Below are 22,523 nucleotides of genomic sequence, written 5' to 3' on the forward strand. Positions count from 1 at the left end.
TTAGGTTGAGGTTTGATCCCTGGTGGCGGTGGGTACGGGAGGCAACCAATCAGTGTTTCTCTCACACACCCATGTTTTTCTCTCTTCCCCTCTAAAATCAGTAAAAACATATCCTCACGTGAGAACTTAAAAAAAAGAATTAGAAATGATTGGCCTGTAGGTTAGATGCCGGCCAAAAGTGCCAGTTATGCTCATATCCTCTCTTGGGGAGGGGAGAGTGACCTTATACCATGGTGGTTTTCTGACCATCACAAAGGAAAAGCAGGGATAGGCAAGTGGGTCCCTCACACCTGGCCTTCCTCTCGTCTGAGGCTCTCACCTCCTCAAGTTAATCACATATCAGATGAACAAGAGAAGACCTATCAAGGGTAGGACATCATTCAACTTTAGTCTCTTAAAAATTGTTCTCATACAAGATTTATTCCCCAGCACCCCTCCCACCCCCATCCCCACCCCAATTCACAGTGGAGGACTAAGGAGATTCAGAGCGGGATCCCCCAGGTACAAGAAACACCTTCCAAAGATTTTGCTCTCCTTCCTTCCCTCCCTCTTGCTAACTCCAAAGGCCTGGAGCTACACACACTCATGCAAACATACAAAATCCCACTCCTGGTCCCACACCTCCCATTTTTTTCCACATCAGAGATCACCTGTAAGACATGGACTCTGAGAAAAGATAAGGTGCCCAAAATCTGTTCGAGAACCCTGAAGTGGGGAGATGCCATTACCCCTAACCATACAAAGGTGACTATGAAACACACCTAGCTCTTCTCCCTTCTCACTGCTAACAATTTCCACTTCCTGGCCTCTACTTTCCATCAACCAAGAGCAAACATGTTAGCACACTCCCACCTATAGCACATGAAAATGGGCTCTAGCATCCCTCACCCAGGTGTGGGGGTGTTGGGGGAGTGGTCCCTGAGGATCAGCAAAGGGTTAGTGTAGAGGGAATGAGGATAGGAGAGTTTGGCTTGAGCTCTGATTGGGGAAGCAGAGAAAGGGTGTAAGCTGACATAGGTTTAAAACTAATCACCCATTTTAGTTTTTGTCTCACATGATTTTACTAGGGGCAGTCTAACAGATACCCCTTAGAGGGGTCTCTGCTCCTTACAGAAACATTCTTGCTAACTAGGCTCATCCTTAAAAGGCCCTACCAAGTTGGGAAGCAGTTCAATATAAAAAGTATTAAAGGAGCTGAACAGAGAGTAAGAACAGCTGGTGCAAGAAAAGCTGGTGGCTCCTGGGATGAATGCCACGAAGCCATTTGTAAAGTGCTACTCTGGCATCCTCCATGGAATATTGCTTCTCCAGGGGAGGAGCAGGGGAACAAACAGGAATGTAGAAATGGGTATGGTATGATATTGCTTTGCTAGTTGCTCAGGCTGGTCAAATGGAGCCAGGGGTTAGCAGCACCAAGGACAACTAGGCAGCTCCAGAAGATTTAGTGAGACCATGAGATATAGAGGCACTCACCCTTCCAGCCAGCTGACCCCATGGCCCAAGGTAATGTAGAAAAGGTCCACCCCCACATCATGTTCACATTTCTTAAATTTCACAAGCAATGTTTTGGAGCACTGGGGATTAGGCCTCAAAAAATGAGGATGGACTGGGGCCGAGGGAACAGGCCTGCTCTGCAGAACCAAAGGACAACCTTGTTTAGAAAAAGACAAATCAAATCATGGCTTAGCAAAAGAGGATGACAGTGTAACCCTTCCAGCTGCTGCCTGACTTGGGCCTGTAAGGAGGTGATGGAGAAGGAAGGGAAGGAAGGGCTCTTCGATCAATGAGGGCCCCAGAGCACCCATACCTAGAAGCAAACAGCAGCACCCCCCTCAAAGGGGAACCAATACCCCTGACTACTTTGTTCCCCAAAAGTACCATCCTGATGGAGAGAAGCCTCCCTAAGGAAGTCCACTCTCATTTCAGTGACTGAGCTCAGAAATGATGTCCAGCTGGTAACAAGGAGTGAGAGTATCCTCTCTCAACAGGCCTCTGAGCACCAGCCAGGCCACCAGGCATACAAATATAATTCAGGGGATGGGACCTGGGTTCTTCCATTGCCCCTTCACCTTTAGTGGGATGAGGAGAAGAAAAACCTAAACCACAGTGACCCCCAAAAGGAGTCTCTGCCTCAGTGGCTCCTGGAACTGGCAGGGTCCAGTTGACTCAGCTCTGACTGGTCCAGAAGTTCAAAGTCATCCCCCTCAGCATCAGTGTCCAGGTCTGAGCTGGGGACCCGGAGGAAGCCTCTGGTTGCTCTCCGGGGAGGTGGGCCAGAAGGGCCTGGCTGGGAGGCGCCTGACAGGGCCAGCTGGATCATGCCCTGGGAGACCAGGCTGGCAAGGTTGCTGGTGAGGTTGGATCCTGCAGGCAGGGCACCAAGCAGGAGCTCTGGCAGTGCAGCCTCATCCTGGCTGGCTGGGGAGACCGGGGGCTCCTCAGCCCCTGGTGGGGAACGGTACATCAAGCTGGGCATTCCAATGCTGGTATCGTCCTCGTCATCCAGGCCAGCAGGATCCACATTAATGGAAGGGAAGTCTGGAAGGTCTCTGGCAAAGGATTCCTCTGGATCACTGTGACCATCTAGGTCTGAGAGCATAGAAGGGTGTGTGAGACATGGCAACTACCTGGCCCCAGCCCCACAAAGACAGCCCCATATAACCACCCTGGATATCTAAGAGTGAAGCAAAACCCACAGCCCTGGTCAGCTTTCCCCCCACTACATAAAGACTGCTGTGACCTGTACTGGCCAGAGAACTTCTCCTCTCTTCTTCCACTATGCTCCCCATGAACCTACAACCTCAGGCGACTAAGAAACAGGATTCTAAGGAGTACAGCTGTGCCATCCTGACTGCCATATCCCTAAGGCTGCTCTGCCACCTGATCCACTACTCAGAAAACAGGAGAGGAGAGGGCAGTATCCCCCGTTGTCTGGGGAAGCTGAAAGGCAACAGAGCCATTATCAACTCAGGTCCAAGGTTACCCTCACCTTCAGAGCCTTCTGTTAGAGGTGTTTGGCCCCGTGAAAGATTGAATGTGCCATTGTCTGTACAGGAGACTTCAGCATCCGAGTGCTCAGAGTCTGTGATGGCCAATTCCCTGGCAACAGTAGAATCATCCAGCTTAGGAAAGAAAACACAGACAAGCCTGAAGAGATGATGCCATTAAAAACAATGCAATAAATTTTTTTTTTTTAAAAAGTAAAAAAAAGTACAGATGCAGTTCCCCAGAAAGCGCTTTACTAATTAGTTGGCCCTAAAGGCTACTCCTAAATCCAGAATTGTAACCAGGCATGGATGTGGACTTCCCTCAAAATCTTGACCATTTTTAGGCTGTTCCCCCAAGGAAAAAACCCTTATCAATCTTCAGCAGAGGAAGGAAAGCAGTTGCAGGAGTCAACCAGCCACTTACTCTTAGGAAAACTGATCCAGAGAATACTTTTCACAGGTGACCTGGAGGATACACACACTGCCCAACCAAAGGTGAGCAGGGCTCTTTAAAAGATGATCACACCAGTTCCTGAAGTTCTGCCGTGATGGTAGGGGTTAAAGGGAGACATGAAAGACGGTGTGCTGGTCACCAAGTTCAAATTGAGATCTATGTACAAAGTCCCAATATAACACTAGCTTCTCTCCTCACAGGAGTGCCAGTTATGTGCATGTCTGGTCTCTCAAGGGGGCGAGGGCAGTGCTTAAGCCCATGAGCTTACCGCCTAAATGCAGGTGCCAGATGACTAAAAGGGAGCTAAAGAAAACTGGCCAGCCCCCAGCTGGTGTGGCTCAGTTGGTTGGGCATCATCCCATGTGGTGGAAGGTTGCCGTTTGATTCCTAGTCAGGGCACATGCCTGGGTTGTGGGCCCAATCTCTAGTAGGGGGCATACAGGAGGCATCCGAGTGATGTTTTGCTCTCTCACATCAATGTTTCTCTCTCCCTCTCCCTTCCTCTCTCTCTAAATGTAAAAAAAAAAAATCTTCAAAAAGTAAAGAAAACCGGCCAGTGGTGCAGCTTCCACACCCAAGATACCTGAGGACAGAAGGCAGCAAGCTCCTCTTCACTGTCACTGTGGTTGTCCATGGCATGTTCTGGGTGGAGAGCTCTGCGGCGTACTATGTGGAAAGAGCAGAAGGCCTTGGCACCTTCCCTTGAAGGGAAACCCCTACCCTCTTTGAGCTTCGAAGGCATGAAATGAGAACATAACAAAACCCAACAGCTCTGAATATGGCCCTAAACCTGCGTAACAATGCCTGAGGGTGAGTTGCAGAGCCTAAGTGGAAAGGTAAGTTGATAACACAGAAAAGAAAGATCTCTCGTCCAACAGCTTTTCCTCCACTAGCCACCCTCCCCTCCCCTAGACAGATGATCAACTACCAGGCTTGTCAACAGCTCTCAGGATCCGCAAGGGACAGACTGGATGTGAAGGTGGAAAGTAAACACTACCATAGAGGGAAAAGGGAGATGTTTCACCTTAGTTAAGCCAGGCTTTTGAGGACTGATACTATTCAACTGGCTGCCCCAGGGTGAGCAGGGCCTTGGTGACCACATGCAGAGCTCTCTGAAGGCCAAGGCTTAATGAAACACCCAACCTGATCAGACCACAGGAGAGGAAAAGCTCACGCAACTGTCATTACTCTGTTGGAGGTACATTTTTGGCTTCTGAGACAGCAATTCTAAACATCTTTGGAAGGCAGCTCTCAGTAATGAAAAGAGGCCCAGCTTGGGGGTTTAAAAGACCTGCTCTACTATTTACCAACTGTGAACTTCAATTTCCTCAACTGGAAAAGGAAGATAATACCACCCTCTTCTCAAGGTGGTTGTAAAGGTTAAATAAAATGATGTATGAAGAGCAGTCAGTACGGTGGTTGGGCACAAGGAAAATGTTTTATAAAAACCACTAGGGACCCCTGCTGGGCATGGGTCAGTGGTTGAGCATTAACCTATGATCCATGCAATTGGGGTTTGATTCCTGGTCAGGGCACATGCCCGGGTTGCGGGCTCGATCCCCAGTCAGGAGGCAGCCGATCAATGACTCTCTCATCATTGATGTTTCTCTCTCTCTCTCCCCCTCTCTTCTCTCTGAAATCAATAAAGATATATTTAAAAAAAACAACACACACTAGGGATATCTTCACTGTCTTTTATTCAGTGTGGGAGGGCTTTTCTCAGATTTGTTTAAAATGGGAGTGTTTTGAATTCCAAATGGGAAAAGTTGGTAACCCTGCATAGATTTTCCTGGAATAGAATATCACTTTTACCTACCACCCCCTACACACCGACCACATGCCACTTTTCCCACTTTCGAGGACCTACCCATTATGTCAGGCCTATGGGCTTTCCTTCTCTTCCCCAAACTGTCCAAGTGGAAGTAAGCCTCCCCCTTACACTTACGTTGTCTCTCTCTCTGCTTGGACATCATGTAGCCACGGACACTGAAGTCCAGCCGCTGCAGAGCTGGCTTCAGCCGTACATAGGCTCGATCCCACAGTCGGTGGTACACAGCAAGGGGCCACATCATGACAGTGACAACTGAGAGGAGTGGGAAATAGTGACAAAATGGATAAGGGGCTGCACAAAACAGTCCTACCTGTTCCTCTGCTATTGTGTCCTGAGGGGCTTAGACACTTAGTGTGGAACAGTTATGCTCGCTTCTGCTGGTCATCTTCACTAGTCTCCCCTACTACATGAGGGGGGTTTTGTTGGCGGGCAGACACTTCTGCAGCCACCTACAGAGCTGATATACTGAGGGCAGAACTAGGTAGTATGGACACTTGCGTATGAGTGTCACTGAGCCATAAACAAGGCCAAAGGGTAACAATGCCTCAGAAACTACAAAACAAATCATGTGAGCTTCTGATATAAAATGGCCACAACCATAACTACTCAGTTTCTCCAGCTTCAAACAGACTTCATGCCAGTAGGAAGCAACTAAATTGATAAAACTGTGCTATGGGGGGGGTGGGGGGGGAGAGTGATCTAGGGTAAACAGAACCTAGTAGAGGATCCCCTAACAGTTATGTTCTTCTGTTACACAATACAATGACTCTAAAAATTCTCTCCTTAAATAGGGACAGACAGCCCTAGCCAGTTTGAGCGTCGGCCCATGGACTGAAGAGTCCCAGGTTGGATTCCGGCCAAGGGCACGTACCTTGGTTGCAGGTTCAAGGCAACCAATCGATGTGTCTCTCTCACATCGATGTTTCTCTCTCTCTCCCTTCCACTCTCTCTGAAAAGCAATGGAAAAAATATCCTTGGGTGAGGATTAAAATATATACATATGAACAACTCCGCTGCAGACCGGGCGAGGTGGCAGCTACTGAGGGAGTCGGGGAGGCCACGCAGGGCAGTAAGCCCAGTCAGCCTGAGCTGCCACCGCCCCAGCAGCAGCAAGAAGAAGTGATGGTGACTGAGTCCAGAGAAGCAGTGGCATCCCCTATGGACGACAGGTTCCTGAGCCTGGACTCACCCACCTAAGTTCTGTACAGAGACAGAGCAGAATGGGCCGATATAGATCCAGTGCCCCAGAATGATGGCTCCAATCCAGTGGTCCAGATCAGTTACAGTGAAAAATTTAGACATGTTTATGATTATTTCTGGGCCATTCTGCAGCATGATGAAAGAAGTGACGGAGCTTTTAAACTAACCAGAGATGCTACTGAGTTAAATGCAGCCAATTACACAGTGTGGCATTTCTGAAGAGTTCTCTTAAAGTAACTTCAAAAGGATCTACATGAGGAAATGAACTACATCACTGTAATAACTGAAAACAGCCCAAAACCTGTCAAGTTTGGCATCATAGGCGAGTATTAGTGGAATGGATAAAAGATCCATCTCAGGAGTTTGAGTTTATTGCTGATATTCTTAATCAGGATGCTAAGAATTATCATGCCTGGCAACACTGACAGTGGGTTATCTAGGAATTTAAACTTTGGGATAATGAGCTGCAGTATGTGGACCAACTTCTTAAAGAGGACGTGAGAAATAATTCTGTCTGGAACCAAAGATACTTTGTAATTTCTAACACCACTGGCTACAATGATCTTGCTATATTGGAAAGAGAAGTCCAGCACACTCTGGAAACGATCAAACTAGTACTACATAATGAAAGTGCATGGAACTATTTGATAGGGATTTTGCAGGATCGTGGACTTTCCAAATATCCCAATCTATTAAATCAATTACTTGATCTGCAACCAAGTCACAGTTCCCCCTACCTAATTGCTTTTCTTGTGGACATCTATGAAGATATGCTAGACAACCAATGTAACAAGGAGGACATTCTTAACAAAGCACTAGAGTTATGTGAAATCCTAGCTAAAGAAAAGGACACTTTAAGAAACGAGTATTGGAGATATATTGGAAGATCCCTTCAAAGCAAACACAGCACAGAAAGTGACCTACCAACAAATGTACAGCAATAACACCATCTAGAAGAACTTGATAGAATGCTTTTTATTTTTTTAAGAGACTCTAATGCAGGAGTTTAAAACTAGAACAGTCATTCCCTTTGCCTGTGGTGTAAAACATGCACTGCACAGGTATTGCTTTCTAACAAGAACTAAGTATGATGTTCCTTGGGTGCTGCTGCCATGCAGATCAGCTCTAAGAAATTTGATTCTTTTATAGCAAAGTAATTTCGGGGGAGGGAGAAGAAATAAAGTCCCATAAAGGAACTTTTGTAGTCTTATCAACACTTACTTAAATCCTTTAGCATCAACTCCTCCCTAAATGGTATATGCATCAGGATTTGCAGCATTAATAATTGCAGGTAGCTTATATGTAACGGACCCGAGGTACATTAAATTTCTGTTTAGGAAGCAAGGAACACAATTGTTACTCAGAGCTGCTATGCCACACTCACAGTATCTTGATATCACTATAACCAACTAATGCCAAAAGGATAGTTTTGTAATAAAATTATAGATGTATCCTAAAACAAAAAAACAAACAAAATATATATATATGAAAAAAAAAATAGGGACAGTCCTTTATAGTTGGTAATACAATATATGTTAGTGGACCTTGTCAATTTCTAAAGCTAATTTGGTAAGATAAGGACTTTATATGTGGGGAGCCTGTGATACACATGAGAAGATATTTTCAGGACACTAAACAGGTCATAAAAAAAATTAAAAAGGTAGCCTGGCAAGTGTGGCTCAGTGGTTGAGAGTTGACCCATGAACCAGGAGATTAAGGTTTGATTCCCCCTCTGGGCACATGTCCAGGTTTCTCCCCGATCCCCAGTAGGGGGCGTGCAGGAGGCAGATCAATGATTCTCTCTCATCATTGATGTTTCTTCCCCCTCCCCACCTTGAATTTAGGGACTACATGGGCAAACCTGTTCTGCCAAGTCCACTCTATAAGCAGGCAGCCCAATCCTCATGTGGGGGAGGGGAAGGGCAAGGGAAGGGAAAGAGATGAGTAAGGCAAATCCACCAGCTGCTCCCAGGAGCCAGAGCCACATCATTGATGTTTCTCTCTTTCTCTCCCTATCCCTTCCTCTCCCTGAAATAAAAATAGATATATAAAAAGATAATTTCCTAGAGAACCAAAATATAAAAGTCCTCTCCCCAGACCCAGAGTTAGCTGTAGTTGGAAACACTATGAGTAGAGTAAGCTCACACAGGGAGGTATATGCCATACTTACGCATTAAATAGGACAGCAGGAGCCCAGGGATGTAGCGGCCCAAGACAGCCAAAAAGGTAAGTATCCCACAGCTCAGCAAGCAGAACTAGGGGAGTCAGGAAACAGTATTAAGTTTCTGCTACATGGCAGGGGACTGGGGTGAGAATGGGAGGTAAGACAGAGATATGACAGCGATAATTCTTTGTGACTTATGAGTAACACACAGACACATCAGAATGACAGCCACTTTGCATCCAATAGTGATTCTCTTTGGGAGGAAAGAGGATGTCCACTTCTATTCAAACTCCTTTGATGTGGCTACCCCATAGGGATGCACCTTTCATGCTGGGAAACTGGTTTGAATAGGATTAAGCCAAATATTCTCTCTGAAAGCAAGTGTTGATGGTGGGTTTTTTAAGTCAAATTTTTTAAAAAATCAAAAAACCCAACAACCTACCACGTTTAATATGACACAGAATGCACACAAGCAAGCTTTCTTTCTCATCTTGGAAGAGAAAGATGGCCTGATCTAAGTGGGAAGAGCCCAAAGGAGGAGTCAATAAGCTCTTGCTTTAGTTTTAGTGGCTGGTCAGGAACCCTTTCCTGTAACTTCCCTTGGTCGCTATAAAAATCATGGTCTTTCCTTTATTGAGTGAGGATATATAGCAAAGGATTTTTTTTTCAGTTTAGCATGAACTGAACCGAGAAGCCAAAAATGAACATGAAAAAGGGAAGAGTCTTACCTTGCCTGGGTTCTGCTTTTTGAAAAGCAAAAGATTCCTTATGAAAATGGTCCCACTAACCCAGACTTCAGCTACATGGTGACAGAGCTCGGGCACGCTGAGTAATCGAGGGTGCACAAAGCCCCAGCTATGGAGAGAGAAGGGGGAGCTGTGAAAGGAGGGTGCTGAGGGTTCCCCCTATCTTGCTGTGTAGGCAGCCAATGCTTCCAAGTTTAAACAGGAGCCGGGGAGTGGCTGTCCTAGGTGCTTTGGAGGTGAAGCATGACTTTTTTCTTGGCTCACCAGGTTGAAACTTGAATTTAGGAACTATAAGGGCAAACCTGTTCTGACAACTCCACTCTACAAACAGGCAGCCCAATCCTCATGTGTAAACCTGTCACCAGCTCCAAGGCCCTTTGTGCTTAGAAACATTATCTATACACTCAACCATTGCAATTCACTGTGATTGCAATCCAGGGATAAAAGTAAAGCAGTCTGACACCACTGTTGCTGAGGGGGAGGCAATGGTGGATATACCCCTCAGTGAGAAAATAAAGCAAAACCAAAAATAAACCATAGCAGAGAAAATTACTTGGATCACACATATGGAATGAATGGACTGAAAAATGAAAGCAGGAGCTGTAAGACACAAGACGAATTTTTGGCTGGATGATGCCAGGAACCAATGTGTTTTCTGACCAGGGAACTTTAAACAGCCAGAGGTCACAGAAAACACTAAAGGACCTGGTGTAAAAGCCAGGAGACAAATGAAGTAAGTTGCCTCTAGGTTTTCTCAGTAGGGCTGGATAATGCAGCTAATTCCCTGGCATGTCAGGTTATGGAGCACTGTAATGCCTTTTTTCAGAAACTTCTCTTGTGAATATCGGAGGACACTAGCCATCTTACCATATGGCTGCCTGAACTTTAGGATTTGTTAAAAAGATTACTTGGAACAGACTAGGTTCTCAGCTTACACTTTGTCCAGAACGTGGGGTTAACAACATATAACCAGAATATTACAACAAGAGCATCAATCAGAACAATAAAAAGGGATTCAATTAGTATTCCATACCTCTCATTGTCTAACGCGTCGGGTCTTGACACTACAATATTAAAACAAACACCAGCATTAGTTGGTAGGGAAAACTAAACGTGAAAATGTTAAGCTGTTGGTCTAACTGTTGAAGTTTTAATAGGTTTGGGGGGGGAAAATAAATAGAAGAGACTATGTTATACTGCCAGAGTTAGGGAGCTGCTGACAAGGGAATGATGCCTGATGCTTGCTCCTTTCTCCAGCAGAGTGGTGGGGGCGAGGGGAGGATCCAAATGGAGCATCAGAGCCCCTTCTAATTACTGAAGCTGAGAGCCAAGGTATACACAAAAATCAGTCCATCCCACCCCTCATGTGTATCTGGTTTGTTGAAACATATCAATGTGCACCAGGTTACCGAGGCATGTTATAATTATTCCAACCCTAGAAATCTGCTTATTCTTTTTAAAAAAAGACCTATTGACTACAATGAATGATATAAAGTCTTTTGACATGACTCCTTGAAGTCTCTGTGAAATAGGAAGGGAATGTATTTAAAAGCTGTACATTTGGCCCAGCTGGTGTTGCTCAGTGGTTGAGCATCGGCCTGTACACCAAGAAGTCTCCAGTTTGATTCCTGGTCAGGGCACATGCCCAGGTTTGGGGCTCAATCCCTGGTGGGGGGCACACAGGAGGCAGTCGATCAATGCTTCTCTCATCGATGTTTGTTTCTCTCTCTCCCTATCTCTAAAATCAATAAAAACATATATATCTATTTTTTTAAAAAGCTGTACATTCTGATTTGATTATCCTGCTAACACTTCAAAATTAACATGTCCAAAACCCACATCAATTTTCCTCACTCACTTCCCACCCAAACCAACTCCCCTGTCTGACATTGCCTGTATCTGCTAACTGTAATGCAATTCTCCTACTCTCCTAGCTTTGAAATCCCAAAGTCAGCTTTTATCCCTTACTCTTCTAACTTCCCATTTATCAGTCTTGATGTGTCATCCTCCTTAAAAGCTCTACAAGCTATCTACCATTTGTTTCCATAGACACCTCTCTGATTGCTTCTCACAAGTACTGCCACAGTCTCCTATCAGGTCTCCTTCCTTCCCCCTTTTCTCCTTCCATGTGATTTAAAGATAAAACACATCTCTAAAATCATCTCAGCAGACAGCTCTAATTTAAAAAATCTGCAATGACCAACCACTATATATAGGATAAAGTCCAAACTTCTAAGGCTAACTTGAAAGCCTTATAAAAGCTAATCCCAGCATACTTTCAGTTTTATTTCCTAGCACTCCTTTTAATGACCTTGTCACTCCTGTGAAACTGATGGATTCCCGGCTCTCAGGAGATGCTTTGCAGACTAATCAAGCTACTGGCCCTTCTGGAAACACGCTTTTCTCTCTACCTGTCCAAATCTTTTGCTTCATTCAAAGCTTGAGCTAGGACAAAAATACATGACAAACATACAGATCACAAATTATACCATGACATCTCTGGTACTGTTCTATAACTGTCATTTAACTTTTCTTATGTTAACTATGTATAATCTTTGAGAAAGGAAACATCTTAGCATACATTATATAAGTTATAATGCCTAGTTTAGTGCTTTGCAAATAGACAATTTAAAAGAAATTCCTGAGAGGCAAATTGATACTGCCTTAGTAAAGACATAGTATCCAAAGGAGTGAATTATTTTTTAAAAACTTGAGGACTACTTAAGAACTACTTATTCCTCAGGTCAATTATGAGGGCAAGAATATCTCAGTCAGCGAATACAGATTTCCTGAGCTTAACAATGGGAAGGGCAGAATTCAATTCTAAGGAACTACATGCAGATGAAGCACTAGCCCTTCAAGCGTCTCCTAAAGCAAATAATTCAAATATCAAAAGACATTCCCAGTTCCACATACTACCTCATAAAACTCCAAAACTAAAGGTAAAAATTATTTAAAAAGAAGTTCAGAGTGTTTTAAATGCTAACAAACTCACCTTTTATTTCAGGCCAGATTTTGTTTTTCCACTGATCTATACACACGAGGATCATGGAGCTGAATGCAAGTAAAAATACAAAACGAAGGGATGTCAGTGCAAAGAACCTAGAGAGAAGGAAGAACAGAAAAAAGATCATTATCCAATTAAGCTAATTTCAGAAAAGACCACTTGTGCACTACAAGCTCTGTAATAAACAAGTCCTAGCTATATACCCTGAGAAAAATCCCTTAAACTTTCTGAACTTCAACTATTTTACCTATAGGGCAGAGATAATCATTTGCTTCTATAAAGGCAGAGGACTACACCAAATACCGTCTTAAAATCCCTTTCAACTTTTAGGTCTGTGATTCTATTAATTTCAGGGAGAAATTCATCCTTGATAACACACTGTTATGATGAAAGCAAACATTTTTATACCAAATTAGACCCTAGTGTAGGACAATAAACTGTTAGAGATGCATTAAAGAGCATTTAATTCAATTAGATATCCTTTGCCAACTGAAATCCAAAACAGTAAAATGACTTGTCAAGGTCGCACAGAAAGCACTGAAGCTAAATCTAAAAGCCAGTTCTTCAGAATTAACACCAATACATCTTAAACTCTTCCTGAAAACTGAAGAAGAAGGAACACTTCTTGATTCATTTTATGAGGCCAGCATGACTTTAATACCAAAGCCAGATAAAGGCATTACAAGGAAACTACAGATCAATATCCTTTATGAATACAGATGCAAAATACTCAATAAAAAACAAAAAACTGAATTCAGCAGTATATTAGAACAATTATACACCATGATCAATTCCCAGGATTTATTCCAGAAATGCAAAGGTAGTTCAACATACAAAAATCAATAAATGTAACGTATCACATTAACAAAATGAAGGAAAATCTAGTTCTTGTTTGAAGGAATCAATCATAAATAGATATTTACAATCTGAGAAATCTGAACACTGACTGCACATCTGAATATATTAAGGAATCACTGTTAATATTTTTAGGTGTAATGTTATGGGAGTTATATTTTTAGAGTCCCTATATTTTAGAGATATTTAGTAAAGTATTTATGAATGAAATGATATGATATCTGGGTTTTGTGTCAAAATAATACAGTTTGGCCCCAGCTGGTTTGGCTCAGTGGTTAGTGTCAGCCTGTGTACTGAAGGGTCTTGGGTTCGATTCAGTCAAGATACCTTGATTGCAGGCTCAATCCCTGGCTCCAGTGGGGGTGTGTGGAGGAGGCAACCAACTGATGTCTCTCTCATATCGATGTTTCTCTCTCCCTTCCACTCTCTCTGAAAAGCAATGGGAAAAAATATCCTTGGGTGAGGATTAAAAATAATAAAAAATAATAAAATAATAATAATAATAATAATACAGTTTGGCAAGGAAAAGAGTGTGAAAGAAGCTGAAATAAGACTGACCATGAGTTGGTAATTGCTAAAGCTGGGTGATAGTACATGAGATTCTTCATTTGCACTATTGTACCTCTGCATACATTTAAAAATCCTCACAGTAAAATACTTATAAAAAACCCTAAAGCCTCTAAGGCAGTGCCTTGAAGAGTATCTGTAGTCCAGGGCTGATTTCACCAGTCTGTGGGAAAGTAAGTACAGAAATTGAAAGCATTTAGAAATTTGTATAGCAATTTGACCAAGTAATTTTGAATCTAAGAATACATTTGGGCTTGTATTGTTAATGCCTTTTTAAACTTAATTTGTCTAGTAAGTCATTTATTTTGTATTTTACAAAGGTATTGATTTGCAACAGATTGGTGAAAACAACAACACTAGTCCTCACCACAGAAGATGGTCTGAGGAACACTGTTCTAAGATCAAGCAGGAAGCTGAATGCATATGGTTCAGCAGGGCAGACAGGCATGGCTTTTAAAGTTAGATTGGCTTGAGTTTGTTTCTCTGAACAGTCAGCCACTCTTAGTCATGTAATCTTGATTAAATTAGCTTAACTTCTTTAAGCCTCAGTTTCCTCATCAATATGTAACTTAACAATAATCAATCTTGCAGGATTGTTTGTAGGTATTACAACCAGCATACTTAATTATCTAGAAAAATATCATACTTGATCCTGCTAAAAAGACAAGAAGAGCCTGGCCAGGCGTGGCTCAGCAGTTGAGCATCAACCAAGGATCCAGGAGATTGTGGTTCGATTCCCAGTCAGAGCACATGCCTGGGTTGTGGGCTCGATCCCTAGTCGGGAGCGTGCAGGAGGCAGTCGATCAATGACTCTCTCATCATTGATGTTTCCATCTCTCTCTCCCTCTCTCTGAATCAATAAAGATATATTTTAAAAAAAAAAAAAAAAGACAAGAAGAAAATACAGGTCACCTAATACATTGTAAAATTGAACAGAACTACTAAAGTGTTATTAGCTATTATCACAGCAACTGATCAAACACGGGTAAGTATTACCAAGGGTTGGTTATAAATGACAGCTTCTCAACTCAATATGACCTAATGACTTGCTTGACATCATCACAGAACAATACCAAGAGTACAATCCTTATCATATTTTTTAAAAAGCTCTATCTGTGTATATATATGAATACACATACAAACATAGGGATTGGCAGAGGAACTTTAAGTTTTGTCTCTAGACATTTCTGTACTTTTTCAATAAAGATGAATCCATGTTATATAACTTTTAAAACTCTATAAAGAATAAGGGATGAAATGAAACAAGAACTTGGAAATCCAGTCACAAGTGACAACCCTATTCCAATTTTTCCACCCCACCACTGAAAGAATACTGTAATTATATATGAAAATTAAAAATGTGAGCAGCTTAAGAGAAATAAGCCTCTAGGGCCTCTCCAAGCCATTAATCTTCTCTCTAAAGCCAGTTCATCATCCCAACAAACAAGCAAATTTAACAAGGCCAAGGATACTGGCTCCAGAGCCCCCAGTGCTGCTGTTTCCATGTCCCAGTATGTCCCAGTAGCTGGGGTGGCGAGACTGCTGTTTTCTCCAGAGTACCTGAAAGGGCTCCCTGGGGAGGCTATCCAGACTGTCTGCAATCTCCATTTCCCAGACCATAATTACTAACACAAATATAAACTGGAGTAGGGAAGGATATTAAGCTCTCCTAAGAAAGGTCAGTTTTCCAAAGATGATGGCAGCCCCTCACCTACGCTTCAACTTAAGCCCACAAACAGCTGAGTGCCTATTACATGCCAAGGTCTAGTAAGTAGTCCAGTTATAGAAACGAGTAAGGCATGGACCTTACTCTCAAGTGTATTTATGTGTCTGTGTGTGTCTGCAATATAACATGACATGATGATAACAAAGAAGAGGGCATCTAAGCAGGGATCTGAAAGACAAATGGTAAGAAAACATGGCCAAAGGATGTAGGGAAGAAGATGACATTCAGATAGGGAGAACAGCCAGCTGGCATGACATATTTAAGACAAGTAGTTTGACAGAACTGAAACATAAAAACAGAGGGAAAGAGTGAGTACAAGGAGAGGAGGAGGAGTCAGATCATGAAGGGCCTTTTATGACAAAGGGTATTGGATTTTGAAGGTGAATTAGTAAAGAGTTTTACAAAGGGTGTATTTTCTGGGTCATGAAGGCTAACATCTTGAACAAGATTAATTCTGGTCCATAAGCCAAATTTTAGGACTAGATGTACTTTTTTCTTGAACAAGCCAAAGTAGGAACTTCTGAGGAAGAAGAGTTTTTTTGTGGTATAAAACGACATTTCTTGGGAAAACACTTTCCTCCATATAGATAAAAACTTAATTAATAGAAAGATCACCTCAAATCACTAGAGTTGATCCCTCCAAGGTAACCAGACAGTACCAACACTCCCTCAGGTGTCTATGAAATATAAAAGAATATAGATAAGCGTGTGGTCCTTTCCTACCAGCCCTCGACACTAAATTCCTAACCAAAAAGGGAATATCAATCTCAGAAGATGTGTTTGGATATAATGAGGGTCACATAATGCCATTTTATGAAGGTAACCTGAAAGCCTACCTGTAAAAACCACTGCAACTATGTGCAAGGACAAGACATAACTGAGGCCTTGACATGTAAAAGTACTGAACATAAAGTACTTTTGAGCCTGGTTATAGGTAAAGGATGGAAGAAAAATAAGGGACGATCCCTCTGGATTAGCTTAATCTTGCAATGTCTATTCACACAGGCCAAAAAATTTAAATGCAGCTTTAACAGTGTACAAATTTGGTAAGACAACATGAAAAACATTTTTCAGCAACTATAATCAGCATGAGAACTTCCAAACTTAGCAAAAACAACTACAAATGTAGTCAACTCTGGATAGTCATATGTGAATTATTCAACCTGGGGACTGCTCATAGGCCATTACTCCTAGCCATTGTGAGCTCACAATCAATTTTTCTTTGTGTGTTTTTTTAAATTGATTTGAGAGATGGGGGGGTGAGAGAGAGAGAGAGAAACTGACTTGTTCCACTCATTTAAGCATTGATCCCTGCATGTGCCCTGACTGCAGTCGAACCCGCAACCTTGGTGCATGAGGACAACGCTCTAATCAACTGAGCTACCTGGTCAGGGCACTTTGTTCTTAAGATATTTATTTTTCTTATTTCTAAAGCCAAGCATGTTGACTGGAGAAAGTTTAGAAAATATAAGTAATCAAGAAAATAAAAATGAAATTAATACACCATCTATGAAATAGTCTTACAAAAAAAAGTTTTTTGAACCCAAATCTGATCAAGCCTCTAGATGCAACTACCAATTTACAGGAAATACAGAGCACAGGGAAACATGAACATGTTAAGCCACAGATGAGGATGCAATCAGCAAAATCCAGTCCGTAGGACACTACAAGACAAACTGGTTTCTTTAACAAATACACTGCAAAGAGGAAGAAGGCTGAAAGGAAACCAACAAAGTAAATATATGTGGACTTCATTTGGATCACAACCCAAACAAACAGCTTTAAAAAAAACAAAATGGCATTTGTAAGAAAACTGGAAATTTGAACACTCACTGAAATCATTAATTTTTTACATGTGATAGTGGTAGTAGTATTTTTTTAAAGTTTATTTTTCAGAGACACATACTGAACCACAGATTAAATGATATGACATCTAGAATCTGCCTCAAATTCAAGGAGAAGATGGGAAACAATTGGGGTATACAAGACTGAAAATTGGCCATGAGGTGAAAATATTTAAAGCTGGGTATATGGTGGTACATATTATTCTGTCTACTTATACATGCTTTAAAGTTTCCATAAAAAACGTTTCAGGCCCTGGCCCAGTATCTTAGTCAGTTAGAGAATCGTTCTGATACGCCAAGGTTGGGGGTTCAATCTCCAGTTAGGGCACATACAAGAATCAATCAATGAATGCATAAATAAGTGGAACAACAAATCGATGTTTCTCTTTCTTTCTCTCCTCCTCCCTTCCTCTATCTAAAATAAATAATTTTTTAAAAACCTAATAAGCAATAAAGTAATTCATTGTCATTTATTTACATAGAATTTTTATCAATGAGAGTAAAAATTTATATATCCATTGACTTATTATTTGTGCTTTGTAAACTGTCCCTCCCCTTTATTAGTAGCTAAAATCCAATTAATTATCAGTCTAAATAAACTATTCCTTGGGAAAAGTTTAGTATCCAGAAAAGTCATGAGAAATTCCAAAACTAAACAATTTTTTTGAGGTTAACTATAGGATCCTCATTTTAGTACAGGTAAATTGGAGTTTACTATAATCAAAAGCTTATGCTATAATCAAACAAAATAAAGATCACGTCTATTTTCAATCAAAGAAGACACTATTGCTGGGTTCCTTCATTATTACAGAGTAAGCTTGTCTCAGTGGCACTTCAGAACCATGCCATCCTATAGGGACAAAACGCCCATTATCGTACAGCACTTGTGGCTGTCTAGTTAATGAGCCACTGTAAATTAGAATGAAAAAAATTAACTCAGCCTATGTCATGTAGTGATAGTTACTGCTTGCACAAAACCAGAAATGAAACCAACTAGCTGCTTTGACTACCTTATGTTAATGGACAGAAAGCACCCAACCTTATAATTAAAACAGATAAAAGCTGATGGCAAAAGAGAGGCAAAACAAACAAACAAAAAAAGCCAAGGCATCCTTGGGAGTCTTCTTGGCTACAAAAAGCAACAAGAACCCTTCAAAGACTATCATCAGAAACATTTGTTAAACAGATTTCATCTGAAATTTGAGGTGTAAACTTTTTTCACGGCACAAATGTTTCTACTTAAATGGGCCCTCCCTCGCACTTCCCGTTTCTCACTATTGTTTTTACTCAAATTCTATCCTTTTATTTTTTTTTTTATTTTTTTTTATTTTTTTTTAGCCACTGGTATTTGGGTTTTTGTTTTGTGTTTTTTTTTTAAATATATCTTTATTGATTTCAGAGAGAGGAAAGGAGAGGGAGAGAGAGAGAAACATCAATGATGAGCAAGTCATTGATCAGCTGCAGCCCGCAACCCATGGGCCCTGACTGGGAATTGAAACCCAATCGCCAGGATCCTAGGTCGACGCTCAAACGCTGAGCCACGCCTGGCCGGGCAAATTCTAACCTTTTAAAAATCAGAATTGCTATATATCTTTAATCACTTTTGGGGCCATTTTTTAATTTGGAGAGATGGGGGGGCATCGTGTGGGGGTTTTTTCAATTGTAAAAACAATAGATTCCATAACATTCTCTAGAATATGGTGCATGGTTAACTCAGACTAGTGACTATAAAAGCAGATCCTAACAGGGAATGAGCTTGTGATTGCTCTAAATCAGTACCTGTCGTTTAAAAACCACCTAGAATCACAGAATGCTGAGAACTGGAAGGCAGCTCAGCGGTCACCTAGGCCCCAGCGGTCACCACGCGCTCACACACTTCCGAGGTTCCTTTGTCCTGCCCATATCTACCAGGCCTGAATCAAACTAAAAAGTTACTCAAGCATGTTCTTTCCTGATCCTGTCAGGATACACTCTTGCTGACTCATCCACTTCTCCCAAATCATTCATTTATAGGTGACTTTGAGGAGAATGAAAATACAAGCAACTTGGGGGAAAAAGAAGAAAAAAAACACACACAAGCAATTGGAAAGGAAGGCCTGATCCTAGTGATAATAACATATCAGTGACCAGAAGAAAAATGGGCTGAAAGATCTCTGATGTGATCACCATAATTTCTCTGAAGCCTGAAAAATTTTTTTTTAAGACTGAAAGCCTTGAAATACTGTGGTGGCAAAGCATCTACATCTATCTCTACCTTTTATGTTGTTTTTATTAAGATGTAAGAGAGCATACTCATAGGTACATAAAAACCTTCACTGAGAATACTTCACTGAGAACTTTGAAAGTTAAGTCACCTTCCTGAATTCTGATTTTTCTGTACTCCTACCCAATCTTCTAATACTGCAAAATGAATAAAACATCCCAGGTAGTGATATATCATAATTCAAAACAAATAATGAAAAATATTTCAGATGTGATTTCTCTCTGACTTGAGCCTTTGTTTCCTAAACACTTAAAATGTCCAAGAATTAAAGTCACTCTTCGACATTCCAAAGTGAAATGTCAACATCTATATTCAATGTGATGTTACTGGAAGGTGAAGTCTAACTTTCATTTTAAATCTCAAACTACCTTCCTGGAAGAGCATTTATTTACTAAAACAAACAATCCTGTGAACTCCAATGCCAAACTACCTTAGCTTCTTGGGCCTTAATACTATTAGTCATTCTGTGCCCTTCACAAGTATGAGTCCTTTCCATAAATGGCATACCCATTTGCTTTCAGTGTCAAGAGTCACACCCTCATTTTGCTATATCTCTCTCCCACCTACTTAAGAGTGTGATGGGGAACGTAACAAGAGGAACTGTTCTGGATACAGAACAGGCAAGCTACCGGGAAATGCCAGAGATAAAGACCAATCACAACAATGCTTTAAGGGACCAAGAGTAGAAAAGTGGGGATCTGAGTGAGATTCTAAACATAGCATATTAATAAAATTTAGTAACACTGTTGGGGATGAACAAATTAAGGCTAACACTGTAACACTTAGAGGTGTCTCTGTCAGAGCAGCTCCTTATACTAGACCTCTACCTGCATTCTACTTCAAAAATCTCTCAGGCAAGAGGCATGTAGAAAGTCCCCTCCTCAAAAATAACAACTTACATGCTACTGATCCATGTGCATTAATAAACCCTTGGTTTATCAGGATTCATTTAAATCCTGATAAAGTTTTTATATATTAGCCAGTCACACTTTGATACAAAACTGGTTTATTGAGGACCAATTTCTTTTTTATGAGTACAATCCCAATGTAGGAAATGAAGTTTTGACTGGATGGTCTGGGGTCTGGGGTCTGGGGTTTGGGTTTTGGGGTTGGGATAGGGACGCAGAAGGAAAAAAGAAAAGGTCATTTTGGTAAACACTTCTGAGAGGTTACGGGTTTCTGACAGAGAACAACAGGAGAGAAGTAGGTACCTGGGGATCAAAGAAGAAGCACTACCTGCCCGCCCCCCTCCAAAAAAAATGAAGACTGCTGTAAAAAAAAAAAAAAAAAAGATTGTTGTTTATTATCAAGTTTGCTAGACTCTGGAAGCAACAAATGGCAAAGGTTACTGTGACAACTTTAACCTGAGTCTCCTTCAAACTCTGAGAGGATTAACTTTATAGTTAAACGTTGTGTCTTCCTGTCAATGAACTCAAAAACCCTGTGCTACAACTGACTAAAAATCTTCTTTCAGAGAAAGAATAATAAGTGTTTTGGTTTTATAATCAAGAATTTTAAGAGGAAAGCTATTTTGAGCAAAACCAAAAATTTCTGGAAACACGTAACTTGTCCTGTTTCAGGTTCATCCAGAATAGCCTTATTTCATTCAGCTGTAGAAGCCCCACCCCCTCACCCCCCACCCCAGTTCCCTGGGAATTTGAACGATAATACTTCCCTAGATCTGCTCAGGTAGATCTTATGAAGACCTAAGTCCACTTTAGGTGATGACAACTAAGAGAATCAGTAGTTTCATTTTCACAGAGCAAGACACACACAGATTCTTAAAGTATATTTACAGCCCTTTTCCAGCTCAAGAAAACTCACACACACTATCAGACATCCTCAATTTCCTTGCCTCTATACCATGGCTAAAGAAGCCTAATTCCTTGGAACAGGAAGGAGCTGCAATCCTAAGTGGCTTTCAAAAGGGTGAAATCTCACAATCACTATTTCATAACTGTTCTTTAAAAGCTTATAATTTCCAAGTAGCAGTTTTGGAGGGTCTCACTGACGCTCAGGCTCCACAAACTTCCTTGAGTGGGCGAGAGTACATCTAAACATGCTAATTCTAATTCCCATCGCTCAGGCTTGTTTTCTTATCACACCTATGGATACCTTTTCAAGACCTCACGCCTCACGCATGTACCCCAATAACAATAACAACTACTAACATCTCTGGAAACAGCCTTCAAACCACATTTGAGTAGACAAGAGAAAAGGAGGTGATGGCCTTAAAAGGGCCACAGCTTTCCCTGCCTAAAAGGAGGGGCCCTAGCTCACCGCGGGCGGCTCAAGATATTACCAGAAGCTCCTGCCAGATGTGCGGGGCGAGGGTGCGGGGGTAGATAATACAAGGTAGACACCTGGGAGGCCTGCGGAGAACTGCGGTGCCGAAGGCTGCCCGCGGGATAGAGTGGAAGGAAGTGAGGCAACATTAGGCAGGTATGGGAAGGAGTTAGTGCAGCGAAGAAAACAGGGGAGGCGACAGGTGGAGCCCTAGAGAAACCTGACGAGTTCGCGCCCCGGAGGGTTTCCGAGGGTCTAGTTTCTCACCAGAAAGCCGCGTTCAGCCCCAGGCACCACAGGGCGCTCCTGGCTGGCCGCTCCCACACAAGTGCTGCCTGCACCCGGCTCAGCAGAGGCTCGTAAGGCCCTAGCACCTCCACCAGGGCCCGCTGCGCCGCCTCAACCTGCTGGTCCCGCTCCAAGGAGCCTGACATAGCGCCGCGGCCCCTGAAAGTCGGCCTCGAAGATGGGCCTGGGACCGCGGCAACCCCCTCAGCCTCCGCCATCAGCCCCTGGCAGCCACCACATCCGGGGCCACGGCCCGACAATCACAATAACACCAACTGCGCAGATGCGCGATTCGGCGGGGGAGG

At 42.2% G+C, this 22,523-nt stretch overlaps 1 protein-coding gene and 1 pseudogene across 2 annotated transcripts; one reads left to right on the forward strand and one right to left on the reverse strand.

The window, feature by feature from the left end:
* Positions 1 to 364: 364 nt before the first annotated feature.
* Positions 365 to 22,490, reverse strand: RETREG3 (reticulophagy regulator family member 3). Its single transcript, XM_081116221.1, has 9 exons — positions 22,198 to 22,490; positions 12,378 to 12,484; positions 10,416 to 10,446; positions 9,365 to 9,491; positions 8,643 to 8,727; positions 5,387 to 5,524; positions 4,025 to 4,107; positions 2,990 to 3,122; positions 365 to 2,589 (listed from the first exon to the last, which is right to left on the reverse strand). The coding sequence occupies exons 1-9, from the start codon at positions 22,434 to 22,436 to the stop codon at positions 2,132 to 2,134; spliced, it is 1,401 nt and encodes a 466-aa protein (XP_080972347.1). The 5' UTR covers positions 22,437 to 22,490; the 3' UTR covers positions 365 to 2,131.
* Positions 6,078 to 7,503, forward strand: LOC308546812 (protein farnesyltransferase/geranylgeranyltransferase type-1 subunit alpha pseudogene; annotated as a pseudogene). Its single transcript has one exon. The product of its transcript is annotated as a protein farnesyltransferase/geranylgeranyltransferase type-1 subunit alpha pseudogene (transcript).
* Positions 22,491 to 22,523: the final 33 nt, after the last annotated feature.

Source organism: Miniopterus schreibersii, assembly GCF_964146895.1.
Source record: "Miniopterus schreibersii genome assembly, chromosome: 16".
NCBI classification, from domain to species: Eukaryota; Metazoa; Chordata; class Mammalia; order Chiroptera; family Miniopteridae; genus Miniopterus; species Miniopterus schreibersii.

Coding starts and splice junctions, on each gene's coding strand:
- RETREG3 (XM_081116221.1), bottom strand. CDS start 22,436: ATGGCGGAGGCTGAGGGGGTTGCCGCGGTCCCAGGCCCATCTTCGAGG. Junction 12,485..22,197: donor GGGCTGAACGCGGCTTTCTG/GTGAGAAACTAG, acceptor CCTTCTCTCTAG/GTTCTTTGCACTGACATCCC. Junction 8,728..9,364: donor AAAAGCAGAACCCAGGCAAG/GTAAGACTCTTC, acceptor TGACTCCCCTAG/TTCTGCTTGCTGAGCTGTGG.